The 15,049-nt window shown below is 30.0% G+C and overlaps 1 protein-coding gene and 1 long non-coding RNA gene across 2 annotated transcripts; both read right to left on the minus strand.

Moving 5' to 3' along the window:
* Positions 1–2,306: 2,306 nt before the first annotated feature.
* On the minus strand, positions 2,307–9,779 carry LOC110605903 (vacuolar protein sorting-associated protein 9A). Its single transcript, XM_021744582.2, has 6 exons — positions 8,935–9,779; positions 7,878–8,025; positions 6,673–6,843; positions 5,255–5,434; positions 4,016–4,325; positions 2,307–2,764 (listed from the first exon to the last, which is right to left on the minus strand). Exons 1-6 carry the CDS (start codon positions 9,054–9,056, stop codon positions 2,493–2,495), a joined length of 1,203 nt encoding a protein of 400 aa, XP_021600274.1. The 5' UTR covers positions 9,057–9,779; the 3' UTR covers positions 2,307–2,492.
* A 3,690-nt stretch (positions 9,780–13,469) lies between these two features.
* LOC110607159 lies at positions 13,470–14,840 on the minus strand. Its single transcript, XR_002486681.2, has 2 exons — positions 14,722–14,840; positions 13,470–14,595 (listed from the first exon to the last, which is right to left on the minus strand). It is a non-coding gene; the product is annotated as an uncharacterized LOC110607159 (long non-coding RNA).
* Positions 14,841–15,049: the final 209 nt, after the last annotated feature.

A 15,049-nucleotide genomic window follows, 5' to 3' on the forward strand; every position in this document is an offset into this window, starting at 1 on the left:
TAAGGAGAAATTATTAAAGTATTTCGATTGATTTTAATATTTATAATTAATTAATTAATAAATAATTTAAAATTAACTTTCCATTATCATAAAATTGAAATTGTCTAATATTGATTTTTTTAATAAAATATATATTTTAATATTTTTATCTATTAATAACTTTAATTTTAACTATAACTTAATAAATATCTAAATTTTAAACATCATCACTTTTAAACCCTTATACTTAAAAAAAAAATTTATTTTTAACATTTAAATTTTAAAAAAAATCTATTTTTAAACAGAATTTTAAAATTATAAATTTAATTATGGATTTAAAAAATTAATTTTGAAATAACTTTAAAAGTATGAATTTAATAAAATTATATTTAAAAGTATTTTTTTTAAATTTAAAAATTTATTAAGTTATAGTTAAAATTAAAATATTTAATAAATAAAAATATTAAAATACAAATACATAATTATATATTTAGCCATTTTCTACCTTAAATAAATGCTTTGTTTGTTTCTTTAAATTTAGTTTATTTTCTCCTTCAATTAATTTTCATTTCAGTACATTTAAAATCTCTTATTTTATTTATTCAAAATAAATAATTTTCTCTTTATGGTATCCATCCTGTTCACCACCACCGTTATAATTTATTTTATTTCAGAAAACAGTAAACACTTATCGATCTACGTAGGAATTCAGCTCAAGATCTTTGAATCACCCTGCAAAAATCAAGATAGGATAACGAGTAATTTTCAAATTTAAAGCGGCTCACCTTGCCAGCCCACTTGACATAATCAATTTGCAGAATAATAGGGGAAACGATCCGAGACAGCACCATACAAATTGGTATTTAGAAATGTTAAATTGGCTCATGTTGAGTAAATGAATTAAATTTAAATTTATTGATATCTGATTTAAATTTAAAATTATAAAATTTCAATTCAATTCAAATGTTAAATAATTTTAACGAATTAAAAATTGATTTGAGTTGGTTCATGTATACCATACTTAAAACTGAAGCCCACATAAGATCAGTAAAAAGAAATTAATCCTGCTGTAAGAAAAAATTTAAATAAACTTTTATTAAATTATATATTATTACATTTCTTAAAAAATAAAATTTTTATAAATAGAAAATACTATAAATTTTTTCATTTTAAATAAAAAATTAAATTAAATTTTTATAAAATTTTTTATTTCAAATTAAAAGAATAGGAAACGGAGACACGATAATGGAATCAACCCTAGGCAATTAAACGTGCTGGTTAAACAAATTGATAAACTCATTAACCTTGGCCTCCAAATCATCATCTACCTCTATCGCATTAACAAGATTCCCCGTCGTCTTCTCCAATTTGAGCAAAAAGAAAAAAAGCATACTTTGGTTAAAGCAAGATTTCTTCATTCCCTTAGGAGGAGGAAAAGAAAATTAAAAAAAAAAAAAAGAAACCGTCTAAATTACATTCCTACCAAGAAAAAGAGGGAATATTTTATTTGTATTTATTTATATTAATTCTAAATATCATGTATTAGCGCCCACAGAGGAAAAGAATGATACTTTGGCAACTTATGAGTAGCTGCATCCACCTTTCCATGTATTACTGCCTCCCTTTTCTCCTCAGCTTTCCCTTTAGCAGACTCCTTAGCTTCTTCCACTGCCTTCTCATCATTATTCTCTCGGAAATTACTCATAACCACCATCTCTTTGGCATGTTCGTAAGCATCAGCAGCTGCCTTCCACACAAACCCAACAACTTTCTGTCCTCCTTTTTCTTGCTGTTGCTGCTGTTCCATGTCCATTTTTGCCCTTGAAGACATATAGCCTAGTTTTCTAGCTAGCACTCGTCTCAAAACTTAACAATACACAAGACCCAGATTCTTCACTTGAAAGAAAAAGAACTAATACGTTAATATTGATGAAAATTGCAGGAATTTAGGATTATATAGAGAGAAATCTGAATATTATAGGGAGAAGACGAGGAGAGAGTAAAATCATGAAAGGATGCTGATGAAGTCAGAATTAGCTTCTTGAAGGTCTTAAAATCTTGTCTTATTGAAGGTCTTAGATAAGGTGGTAGAGCTTTTCAAATCCATCTCAAGCAGATCGATTTCTACGTACTTGAGAATTAGTAAGCTGCATGGTGCATATGTGGAAGTGTATCCTTTATAGTTAAGAATGAGGTGTCCTGAAACATAAATAGTATTGTGGTTGTTCTACACGTTTCAGTAGATTTATGCATTCATTCCCCAACACATCTGCCTGATCAGATAAGGGGATAAAAAAACACCAAACCCATAAAGAAGGCTATGTTGACAAGAATTTCATATGACAAAAGTAGAATAAAACAAAATCTGCATAGGGTCCAAGAAAAGGCCGCTAATGACGTCATTTTTTTATTTAGATTTAACATATAAATATATGGATTTCATATATTTTATGCGAATTCTATTATAATGACTCGCATAGAATAGATCTTTTACTGCTCTAATAAGCAACAAGCTACTTGCAAATTTGTTTGCCATTTTGTTCTCCTTTGAGGTCTACACTAAGATCCGTTCCCTCAGATTTTCCCTCAACTTGCGAGAAAAAGGGATTGGTTTCTCTGAAAATAGGAACAGAGGGTACCTTGCCAGACTCGGAAATTCGTCTAACTGCACTGCAGAGGCTAGTATACTTTGTAACCACATCCTTGTATAGACTTAGCAATTTCTCCACATCTTTAACTGTCAATTCACCCGCCTCAGCTTCCATGTAGGGATAATGTGATGTGCCTGATGATTTAAAAAACAGTTAAATATGGTTAAATGAATAAAAAATTATCTCCTTCCCCATATATCTTCATTAATCTTTAAGAATATAAATGGGAAGAACAACTAAGAAAATAGAAACTCTTAGGTCGGGTTAGCCTTTCTTCTCTATTTATGGCTTATTTGAAAGATAATACAGTACTTCTTGATTAGATGAATAATACTTGAAAAGGATGAACTGCTAATAGTTCTCCGAACCCGCTAATTAGTAAATCATTTATTTTCTGCTAATTAGTTAATTATATACCTATTTTAATCAACGTTGTTGAATAAAAAAATTTAAATATTTAAAATAATTCATATTTATATTCAACACTTTAAATCTTAAATAACTAAATTTTTAAATTTGTCAGTTAAGAGCATTAAATAGAATTTAGAAAAATTAATAATAAATTACAATATAATTCCTAAAATTCTATTTAACTAATAAAATAATCTTTAAATATATATTTTTATTACAATAATATCATTTTTTGTTAATCCTATTATTTATTTCCTATTTCCACGTTTATATAATATTATATATTATTAAAAAAACTTAAAATATGACAAAAAAAATTTTACAATTTAAAACATATGATATTTTATTTTATTTAAAATATTATTAATAGAAAATAAAATTTTCCAAGTATAAATTATGTATTGAGTGTAAAAATAAAATATTTTAATATATATTATTTATATGTGGTATTTTATATAATATGAATTTATTTATAATAAATATTTATAATATATTTAATATTACATATAATAAATATAAGACATTTAATTTCAATATAAAATTTAAATTAAAAGATTATATGTTTTATTAATAATATAACATTTGAAGGACTATATTGTGATTTGTTATTAATTTTTTAAAATTCAATTTAATTTTCTTAGTTACAATTATGGCAAATTGAAAAAGTTTGACTTCACCTTCCAATATTTAAAATGCTGATTTATGAATTTTTTTATCCAATACCCCTTTAATTAATAGTGTATAGTAGATATATCAGGTTATCATTTTAAACCCCGAGATATTATTACAGTGAGTGATGAATAAACATCCAGAGCTATGATTCACAATATCTTGATTCACGCCCCCCAATAAATTGAAATAGATTACCGTATCCAAAACAATGCAAAACCAAATAGTTGGTCATTGGAAAGTGGCCATATAGATTAAGAAAAGAATGTTCAGGAAAGTAATATTTTGTCAGTTTACAAACTCACCATTCATAATTGTTTCTCTGTCGTCCATGCTTGTTGAAGTACCAGGACATGTCTCTGCTCCTAAATCTGTCATTTCATATGATCTGGATGATGGTTCCACTTGTGATTCCTTGTTGGCCAACCTTGCTGCTTGCATGCTCTGCTCGAATTCAATTTCATCCATGGAAATAGACTTGGCAGTTAAGTCAACAATAAAGGATTTAGCTGATACAAGATTTGTGAAATAATAGGCTGCTTCAGAGATCAGCTTTGCCTGCCTACGATACAATTGGATGAATTTGAGGTTGGAGTGCAACTGAGGAGGATTGGCCTGCTCAACAAACTAATTAATCTTTTTCGTGCAAGACCATATTACATATGCAACATTGAAAATTACACAAAGTGGAACCTTCATCTATGTAACCAACACAAGCACACAAAACACACATACAAAATGCCTATCATTTGGAACCACTTATGGCTATTTTATCCATCACACAACTAGTGCATTTGTAAAAACAAATCCTTGTGTCTCCCTATGGAATTTGGAGTTTGGACCACCACAATAAGTTCCAAGCAGAATATGTCAGAAGACACTAACTGATGGAAGTAAGAAACTTGGACATCAAAGTTCTAACAAGTTATTATTTGGAACTGTGTACCGATGGAATTAAATCCTTAAGAGCCTCCTAAAGATATTCAGACCATCGTAAAGATTAAAATATTTTGGAAAAAGAAGTAAAAGCCATGGAAATGGAAAACAAAGGGATGAATGCCCATATAATATGCAATAGTAGCCCAAAGACACTGTTTTAGGAAGAAATGAAAAATATTAACCCACTGCGTGGCAATGTTTCCTTTTGAAAGGAAAGAATTCAAATGAATTCTAGCAAAATTATGCATGAATCATTTTTTTTAGAAATACAAATTTTGTAAGTTAAAAAAAAAAAATCATTTCTTCCATTTCAAACAAAGAATTTGATAGAAAAGAATTCAATTGAATTGAATTCTTGTGAAACCTTTTATTCCAAACAGGGGCTAAGAATTAGTAATGATTTCAATTAGAGGAATAAATCACTTCAAGCGTCCATGCCTTGGGAAAAAAATGTAGTATTAGTGCTTGAGAGAAAAAGTCGAGAAGGAAAATTTTTGTCATTTGAAACCCTTTTCAAAATCAACCAAAAAAATGGCACAGAAACAATAATCCAAAATAGGAAAGTGATGGTAAGCAGAATGGCTTATTTACCAAGAAGAGCTTGCCTTGATCGTAACATATATGAGAACAGGAAGAAAGTCATCAGCTCCTCCCAGAGCATGATTTTCTGAAATCGATGCATTGAGCAGCAAATTATTGATGACTCTACAACAGCTCATAATACACAGAAGCTTTTCACGGGGAGCCTTGAAAGCATTGATCTTCAGTAGTTCCTTTTCTGCAAGCTAGGAAAAGGTGGAGTATTATGGCTAGTGTTTTTAGAGAACAATTATGACCATCTACTGAAAAATCTCCTCTTCCCCTCTAGGAAAGAAGAAGACAGAGTGGCTCAATATTGAAGTAAACTAAATTAAAAAAAAAAGAGAGAAAATATTTACTATGGTGCTGTATAGATAATTAGTGTGGAGATCTTACCTAAGGGGTTGTACAGACATTGCAGCTACTGAGTGATATTCTAGAAGTCCCAGCATAATAAATCATTCAACTTCTTAAGTTAAATAGTTCTATACATAATTCCCATTCCAAACCACAATCTAAAGAATAAACTGAAAAAAAGAGGGGATTATTATTTAATGAATGAAAAGCTGATTCAGACTAGTTGGAACAAGTTCAAGCTCTGGTAAAAGCATGTTTAACAACTTATAAACTTTTTTAATTATGATCAAGATTTCACAAAGATCTACTTGGAACTCCACTGAGCACTTGCTAGTATAGTCTTACATGCTTGTGTATTTCAGTGAATTAGCTGCTGGTTCAATATTTTTCAGCTTTAAGACAGCTATTTCACAATTTCCAACTTTGACAGAATAAGATGGTTGGATTTGATGTCTTCAGGATTTAATTATGAGAATTTCTAGGAAATTTTGGTTTTATGTGGGAGTCCAAATCCTTATATTATCAGGACTAGTTTTTGGAATCCAATGTTTTAAAGGTTTATGGTTTACTCATCAGCCTATGAATAGCCAAGCTTGTAACCCTTTACTGATGGGTTTGTGAGGTGCAATTCAACTCTAATTGTGATGCCTGTGAACTTAGGGCATGATACTGACACAAGATGGAAGTGCAGTAACATGGCTAGATCACGTTTGCAGTTAAAACATCCATGAATCCAAGGGGACTACATAATTTTGGAGCCTACCAGGCAGAGAACTGATGTTTTATTTTATTTTTTTTAATAAATTTGGATATCCCATCCAAGAAGTACATAAAATCCCTATTTTATGGGGCATTTGAAACCTAGTTTATTTACCGGTTATCTAATAAGAAAACAAAAGTCATCTGGATGTCTGTGAAACAGTTAAAAGGTTCCAATTTATGGATGTTAAAGTTCTGATACTGAAATGTTAAGTTCTAAACTTCCAGATTAAATTGACAAAAAAAAGTTAGCTGACGAAATTGTTGACATTTAACCTATTAACTTCAAAGAAGAATCCCAGCGGGTGAAATAAGACCTACTGCATACCAGCCATGCAGCTTCATTCTGAAGGATTTTTGGAATGTCCAAATGCTCAGGCCTCAAGAAGGTTTGTAACAATTGTATCTTCTCATAGATTTCTCGATCAATCTTGACATCCTCAGGAGAAGCGGCAAATGTTCGGGAGAACAATTTTGTCATCACATATTTCTCTAAACCCTAAACCATATATCCACAAAAGAGATGAATAAAAGTTAAGTGAAAGAAACCTCATCCAATAAGACATTAAAAATTCTACATAATTCTTTAATCATATAGTACAGCATACAACAGAAGGAAATATACAGGTAGGACAGCAGGAAGTATATGCACAGCCAATTAATACACAAATTAAATTAATTTCTAATCTAATCATGGAAAAGTAAACCAGCATGAGTAATAATGGCCTAATCAACTTTGGCTGGCTTAACTAGACTAGCAAGGTGAATAGGCGTAGGGTGAAATTTAACCCATAGTATTTTTTCCTCTGTTCCAGGAGTTTGATCACTCAGAAAAAGTTAGCGACAGATCTTCAAATCAATAGAATAGCCCAAAGAATGAATTCATTTTTCAAAAATAAGGGGATCAATTCCATACAAATCGCGCATTTTCTAGTGCTATTAAAGAATTTCAAGGACATGTACATTCCCTTGTCTTATTGGATATCACTTTAATTATCCTTGAAAAGGCAAAATTTTCACTATTTTTACATGGAAGTTATGGACATGAAACAAAGGGGAAGGCATAGAGATGAAGGGGCATGCATTATCTCTTAGCTTATGAGATGGAAATATTCATATGCAATTGTTGGAAGATTTTTAATCTGTATTACAGTCTCTTTCCTGCCACTGCAAATGGGAAGTAACAGGCCCTATTTTCTTCCATTAGCTTCCTTTCACCTTTTCCCTTCACTTGTAAGAACTGAAAATTATGATTTAGTTAATTCAATTCAAACCAATATATATCCTTCTATTTTTATTACTTTTTCCCTACAAAGGCACAGAAAGAGCAAGTATCTAAGGGGTAGAAGACCTGAAGAAAGCTTTGATTTAAATTACTACACTGTAGCTTATCTTGTCTAAGAGCTTCAGGATTCAATGCAGAAACAAGTGTGGTGCTGTATAAGTTGAGCCAGGGCAAAAGTTTCAAAATCATGACCTTTCAAGGAAAAGAATTGCATAGAAATTTTAGGACAAATAATGCAACTTTTTTACCTCCATTGCACAGTCAACTTCCTCATTTGCGGCACCAGCCCATAATGGATGATCTATGATAGCAGCTTCCATTGTGGAGAAGAACTCTTGTACCCTTTGGCCATCATTTTCAGGGTTGGCCGTGTAAAATGAGAATGATACAATGAAGCTAAAATAGATTGAAGTCACATTTGGTTAGGCTCTTTTTACTTTTTTGGAAGCAAAAAGAAATTATCAGTTGAAAACTAAAAAAATATTATTACTATTTTTTTTAAATAATAAAAGCTCCATCTGCAGCTAAATATTACTAGAATCAAACATTATTAGAATCAAACAAAAATACATTGGTTAAGAATGATGGACGTGTGACACTCCACTCTTTAGAAAGCAAAACTGGATTATTGAACCAAACAAATGCCTAAATGTTTTTATTAACTTAATTAATACATTTTTCAAAGTCAAACCACATACATAATTAATTAATTCAATATTAATTCAAATTGGAATAGTTGTGCCTATCTAATAATACTCATCCATCATACGAACATAGTAGTAATAGTATTATAATTATTTTTACATGAATTAAGAAAATATAGTTGATATTGTTCAGACAATATATTTTTTTAATGTAAATTAATTAGGTAAACTACTTACCATTTTAAGAAAAGGAAGTGACCTGTAATTTGGGATAGATGAACAACGAAAGTAACCTATTTTTATAGTGAAAGAACTGTCTTGGGAATTTGAAAAGTTTAAAAAGCATTTTTGCAGGTTAGATAAACAAAGGCTAATATAGAAAGAAAAGAAAAAAAAATCTTCATTACTCTTTTGTTTAAAAACAAATCTCAATTATTCATATTTCTGTAATAAACATGAGATTGCGCGTATTTATTTTTGATAGCAAAATCACAATCTATTAGACGTAAACCCTCTTAGAAGCAAAAAGCAAACAGAAGTTAAAATTGAACCAAACATGGCCTAATTTTACTGTGACAACAGTGAGCGAAAAGAGAAGTAATCAAAAGCTCAAAGTGATCGCATCCACAAAATAGATTAGCAACTAAAAGCATGCGACTACCTCTTGATGGATCTGACGAGATCAAGAGAAGCAAGATTTCGCATTTTGTTGAGGAAATCATAGTACGTTATCGATGATTCGCTCGCCGGAGTCGAGGAACACGACGATGATGCTGCGTCCATCCGATGTTTTAACCCTTAAATTTAACTCAAATTACACTATCATCACCAGTATTAGGTCCTGCCTCTCTTCTTCCCTCTCAATTTAAAGTCCTTCTGCTCTAATGCACAAGTCCAAACTAAGGATCCGAATTGAAAAGTGAAGACCGTTAGGTTTTGCACGTGACATTTTGACTTAGATTAGTCCAAAGATCAGACCGGTTGAACTGGGAACCCTCACGGAACTGGTTCGGTTTCAGAAATAAACAATTTCTCTCGCGGGAAATTCCTTGGCTGCTTTCTTCTAATTCTCTAGTCTGATGAGTGATTCTTTTGAAGCTTTTTGTTTTTTCTTTCAAATTTTCTTTTGAAGCTTGCAGCAGTATTTGGTTTCTGAGAAAAATTGAAACCAACGGATCTTCTTCTCCTTCTCCTCCTCCTTACTGGAAACCCAAAAGACCGACTCTATCACTGCCATTTATCTCATCAACAAATTGTAGTGAATTGTTGGGTTGAACGGAATAGGAAGAGATTCAAAGGACAGGTGTAGTGAATTGTTGTTTGGAATTTCAATTTTGACTTTGGTGATTTTTTTTTTGTTCTGGATTTGATTTCTAGGTTTTTGATGTTAGAGCTTCGTTGAATTTTCTGATTTAATTTTTTTCCGGATTCATTTTGGCTATGAATTTTATCTAGATTTGATTTCTGGATTTAACTATTATGGTGTTGGTTTGTAGGCCGTTTGCATTTGTGAGTATTTCTTATTGAATGAGAAGATTTGCCTTTGTCAAAGATGAAGCAGAGGAGGATCGTGGAGATTTGGGTTGTTGAAGATTTTTTTAAAAAAATTTTAGTTTAACTGAAAATAGTGATAATTTTTGAAAGGAGGATTTACGATTTTAATCCTTAAATATTATTATTATTAATAAAATAATTTTTATATTTTAAAAATTTTATTAAAATATTTTTATTTTTTATTAAAAAATAATTTTTTATTTTTTTATAAAAATAAATGAAAAATAAAAAAATTTAAAATTTAATTTTATTCTCAAATAAAATTATTTATTTAATTTTTAAATATTATTATTAATAAATCAGTTTCTATATTTTTTAAAATTTATTAAAATATTTTTATTTATTTTTTAGATTTATTAAAATATTATAAATAATTTTTCTTTTTCTCTTTTTTAAATAAAAAAAAATAAAAAAAGTAAAAAAAGAAAAGAAAGAAGAAGATAAAAATGAAAAAGAAGAAGATGATAATTAAAAAGAAGGAGAAGAGGATGATGATAATAAAAAAAGAAGAAGAAGAAAATGATTATAATAAAGAAGAAGAAGAATAGATGAATAGCCTCTACTTAAAAAAAGAAAAAGGAAAAGAGTAATAGAAGAAAAATGGAAAAAAATCGAGGTTGAGAAAAAATTAAAAATGTTTTAATAGATTTTTGAAAATACAGGAACTGATTTATTAATAACGTAGTAATCAAAGATTAAATTATAATTTTTTTTTTAAATTTAAAATATATAAAAAAATAATATTATATTAATAAAAATACATTATTTACAGCAAAAACTTTAAAATTGGCTTAATTTGAAGTTTGAACCTTCGCCAATAGTTTGAGGGGCAATTTGAACTTTCTTGCCGTTATGGTTTTCTCGCTTTTAAATTTCTTTAGCAAGTAGAATGATTCATATAGCATCTTCAATCTCTTAAGCTTAATTGAGTTGATTCTATTCTGTTTTTGTCTTCAATGGCGGCCGAAGAGTACTCCTGCAGAAGTAAGTCAGCATAGCAAGGGGCATTTGTTTCTAAAACAAAAATGAAAGGATTGTCTCTGTATCAAAAGAGTTCATTAGTTTTCTCTAGAAGAGCATCCCTTCTAGTTCCTACTGCACAGAAACCAGCAGCAGCAATGATGGGTTGCAAAATTCTAGGGTTAAGACCTTCGATCGCCGCCTCAAACGCAAACAGGTAAATTCCACCTTCTTTATTTTGAATAAGGGTGCATTTCTGTACAAGGTGGAAAGAAAATAGGATGAAGGTTTCTTCTTATTCTTGTATGGCAGGACGGAGAGGACATACATGAAATGTTCTAAAACTTATTTTTTGGTTGCTTTGGAGTGTCTCAGCAAATTAAGGAGCTTTATTTTCCGGTTTTGGACAGTGTGAGAATGCAAAAATGACAACTGGAATTTCAATTTTGGTTTGGATAAACTACAATTTAGTCCCTCTAGTTTAGTAAAATATAACATTTCGTTTCTCTGTTTTAAAAAATCATTAATTTAGTCACTGTGATTTTTAAAAATTATGCAATTGGTCCTTTTCGTTAGATTTTCAGTTAAGTCACCGTTAATTTTAGTTAAAACACTAAAATATTCATTCTCTGACCCACCTCATCGCCAACAATGGCAGCAGAGAGTGTTTTAAGCGATAAATCAAGCAATGATAATAGTAACCATTAAATAGGTGAGAAAATGGGACGAAAATGAAGGGATTTGGTGGAACACTGCAAACCCATTTAGATCATGTAGATCTACATCTACTACCTTTTTCTCATATGTAAAAAAAAATGAATGGAAAAAACTTACAGCATGATTTGAAATTCTGCAAATCTCGTAGTTGTGAACCCTAATACAAAATTTCTGAATTTTCTATTTTTTTTTCTAGTCACCTCACGCTTTGATGACCCACCCACCAGAAAAACTCAATCCATAGGTCAACGGAGAGAGTTGTAATCGGGAACAAATCGCGTAGATATTACATACAAATCAAAATAAATTGAAGGATCTGTACCTGAGAACCCGCTGCGGACTAGGGGTGAGTATTCGGTCGGTTCGGTTCAAAACCGAACCGAACCGAATAAACCGAAAACCGAAATTTTAGTTTTTATGAAAACCGAACCGAACCGATTTTGGTCAGAAACCGAATCGAACCGAACCGGTCTGATTCGGTTCGGTTCGGTTCGGTTTGATCGGTTTCGATTTTTAATATTTTTTTAATTTTTCACTCTTTATTTTTAGTATTTTAAAATTTAATTAAAATATTTTAATTTTAATATAATTTAATTTCTCTATATTATTGAAAAAATATATTATTATTCCTAATCGGTTCGGTTCGGTTTTTTCGGTTTTTTTCTGATCAAAACCGAACCGAACCGAAATAATCGGAATTTCTGAAATTTAAAACGGAATCAAACCGAAATGTATAAAAAACCGAACCAAATTTTTAAATCGATTCGATTCGATCAGTTTTTTCAGTTTGAACCGGATTCTGCTCAGCCCTAGCTGCGGTTGCAATGGCGTTGGAGATGAAGGACACTGTCAGAGATTCAAATATTCAATTTTGTCGAATAGAAATGAGTGAATGGATGAGAAAATGAATATTTTAGTCTTTTAATTAAGACTAACGGTAATTTAACTGAAAATTTAACAAGATGGACCAATAGCATAATTTTTAAAAATCTCAATGACTAAATTAATAATTTTTTAAAATAGAGAAATAAAAAATTATATTTTACTAAACTAAAGTGACTAAATTATAGTTTACCCTTTTCATTATCATCTTCTTGCAAATTGCAATCATTTTTAACAAATTATTTATTCTTATTTATTTTCAGAATTGGTCTAATTTTGAGGGCAGCGTGACCGAGCAGTATGGTTGATGCGCCCAAATGACTCTTTTAGATGCTGTTGCTGATAATCTACTGGATAGATTAGAGGCATTTAATTTATTTTCAGAGAAAATTATTATTTAGTTAAAAATTTATTAGTTAATATTTTAATTTTGGTAAATAAATTAAAATATTTTTTAAAATTTTAAAAAATTTATTAATTAATTTATCGGATAATTTTAACATTTAAATATCATAAAAAAATATAAAATATTTTGATACGGATAGTAAAATTTTTTAAAATTTAATAGATTAATTAATAAATTTTTTAAAATTATAAAATTAAATAGTAAAATATTTAATGATAAAATTAATAAAAAAAAGTAATATATTTTTAAAAATTAAAAGATTAGCCAGTAAATTTTTTAAAATTATAAAAATTAAATAATAATTTTATTTTATTTTCATATTAAGGTGGTTCAATATAATTTTAAATTTAATAGAATTAAAATTAAATATACCAACAAAAATTTTTGTTGGTATAATGATTTAATTATTTTAAATCATTTATTAAAAATACATAAATTTTACCACATGAGTTGTAGGTAATATATTTTAAAATAAATTTATATGATAATATTTGGTACAATTTTTTAAATAAAATTTTTTAAATGTTACCCATTACAACGTTTCTTCTGTAAAATATTTTTAAAAAATTGTAAAATAATATCGACGATGTGCAGTCTCAAGCTCATAAAAAAAATTGAAATTAAACTGGACAAATCAAATTAATTAAATTAAATTCAAAAAATCACTACCGAATCAAACTGTAAATTCAACCTATATCAACTTAGAAATCTTAGAAGCAGAAACGTCAACGCCATAATTGTCTTTGGGACCAGACCACCACCAATAATATCTAGAGAAGCATTACAGATTTCAGTCCAACAAATAGCATAGAGACAGTAAGTAGTGCAAATCACCATCGAAAGGAGACGAGGAGAGCTCACATGGAAAGAAACGAATCGCCGGCATAGGGGATTCAATCTGAATATACACCCGTCGATACATGTAGAACCTCTCGAGGATGATTGACCAAAAGTTCCTTCACATGCACAAGTACAACAACTGAATGATCATAAGCCCCTTCCACCAAAGCCTCTTGATCGGCAGTGCACCAAAAACAAAACACAAAAACTGAAAACAGTCACACTGCGATGCGAAAGGACCCACTGATGGTGGAAAAACCTGAAACAAATATATTTTTTTTACAATGTAAGACTATTGCATTTGTCAAGACTTAATAGGGCTAATACAAAGATGGTTGGAGTCCAACCACAAGATTAAAAATAAACCAAGCCAAACAATTCCAACAAAACAAGACAAAAGTCAATATATAAAATTAAGTACTACAAAGCACACACTTAGAAGCCTAAATTTAGAATCCATGATCCAAATCCAAGCTAGACCACATTAGCATAGCAATTTTGTATCTACCACCGTCTCACTGCCTAAGGCACCCACCAAATGAAAGAGCACACCATCACCGGTGTCAAATCCAGATGAAAATTGCAGCAACACCAAAAAGAAGACAAAATGGCACAAGAAATAAGCTTGCATGCAAATAAATTTAAAACGAAGAGGAATTCAGCTGGACGAGTAACAGCTCAAGACATAGAGGAAAGAAGGCACTGCGGAGCAGCTATCATTGAGGCCAAACGGAACATAACTACCGGATGCATCGGTGCGGTCCTGGAGATTCCGACGACATCAACAAAGGAACTCCTTCCCACCAGCAAAAGCAAAGTCACTAGCCCTCACCCAAATCCAAAGAACAATCCTCGCGATGGATAACAGGACCTGCAAAAGAAAGGAGAAATAAATAGCAAACAAAAAAAGAAACACCGTTGACAGTCTCTGACGAGGGTAAATCAGGGAGATGGAGGTGATCCCTCCCCAAAAGTAGAGAAAACACAAACAAACTACATGAGAAGTAAAGAGAAAGCAAAACAAGAATGTTATAACAAGAAATAAGAAAAATCGAGGAAGATCCCAAAAGACGATCGAAGACCGACTACCTTCTGATGTCCCTGGCCCTTGCTCGCGACGCATCTCTCCTTTTCTCTCTTTCACTTCTTTTCTCTCTTTTTTTCTCTCAGTTATTTTTTCTTCAATCAATCACATAACATAAAATATAATAATAACAAATTGTCATCGGTACTTTATTTTAGAATAAATTTATACAGTAATGAATTTAAAATTTAATGTAAATTTATCGATGATACTTTTCATTGGTAAAATATTTTTAAATAAAATTTTTTAAATTTAATTTAAAAAATCACGTAAAAATAAATGCCAATAAAAAATTATTCAGTAATATATTTTAAACTAAATATAATATTAGTA

Source organism: Manihot esculenta, chromosome 18 (assembly GCF_001659605.2).
Source record: "Manihot esculenta cultivar AM560-2 chromosome 18, M.esculenta_v8, whole genome shotgun sequence".
NCBI classification, from domain to species: Eukaryota; Viridiplantae; Streptophyta; class Magnoliopsida; order Malpighiales; family Euphorbiaceae; genus Manihot; species Manihot esculenta.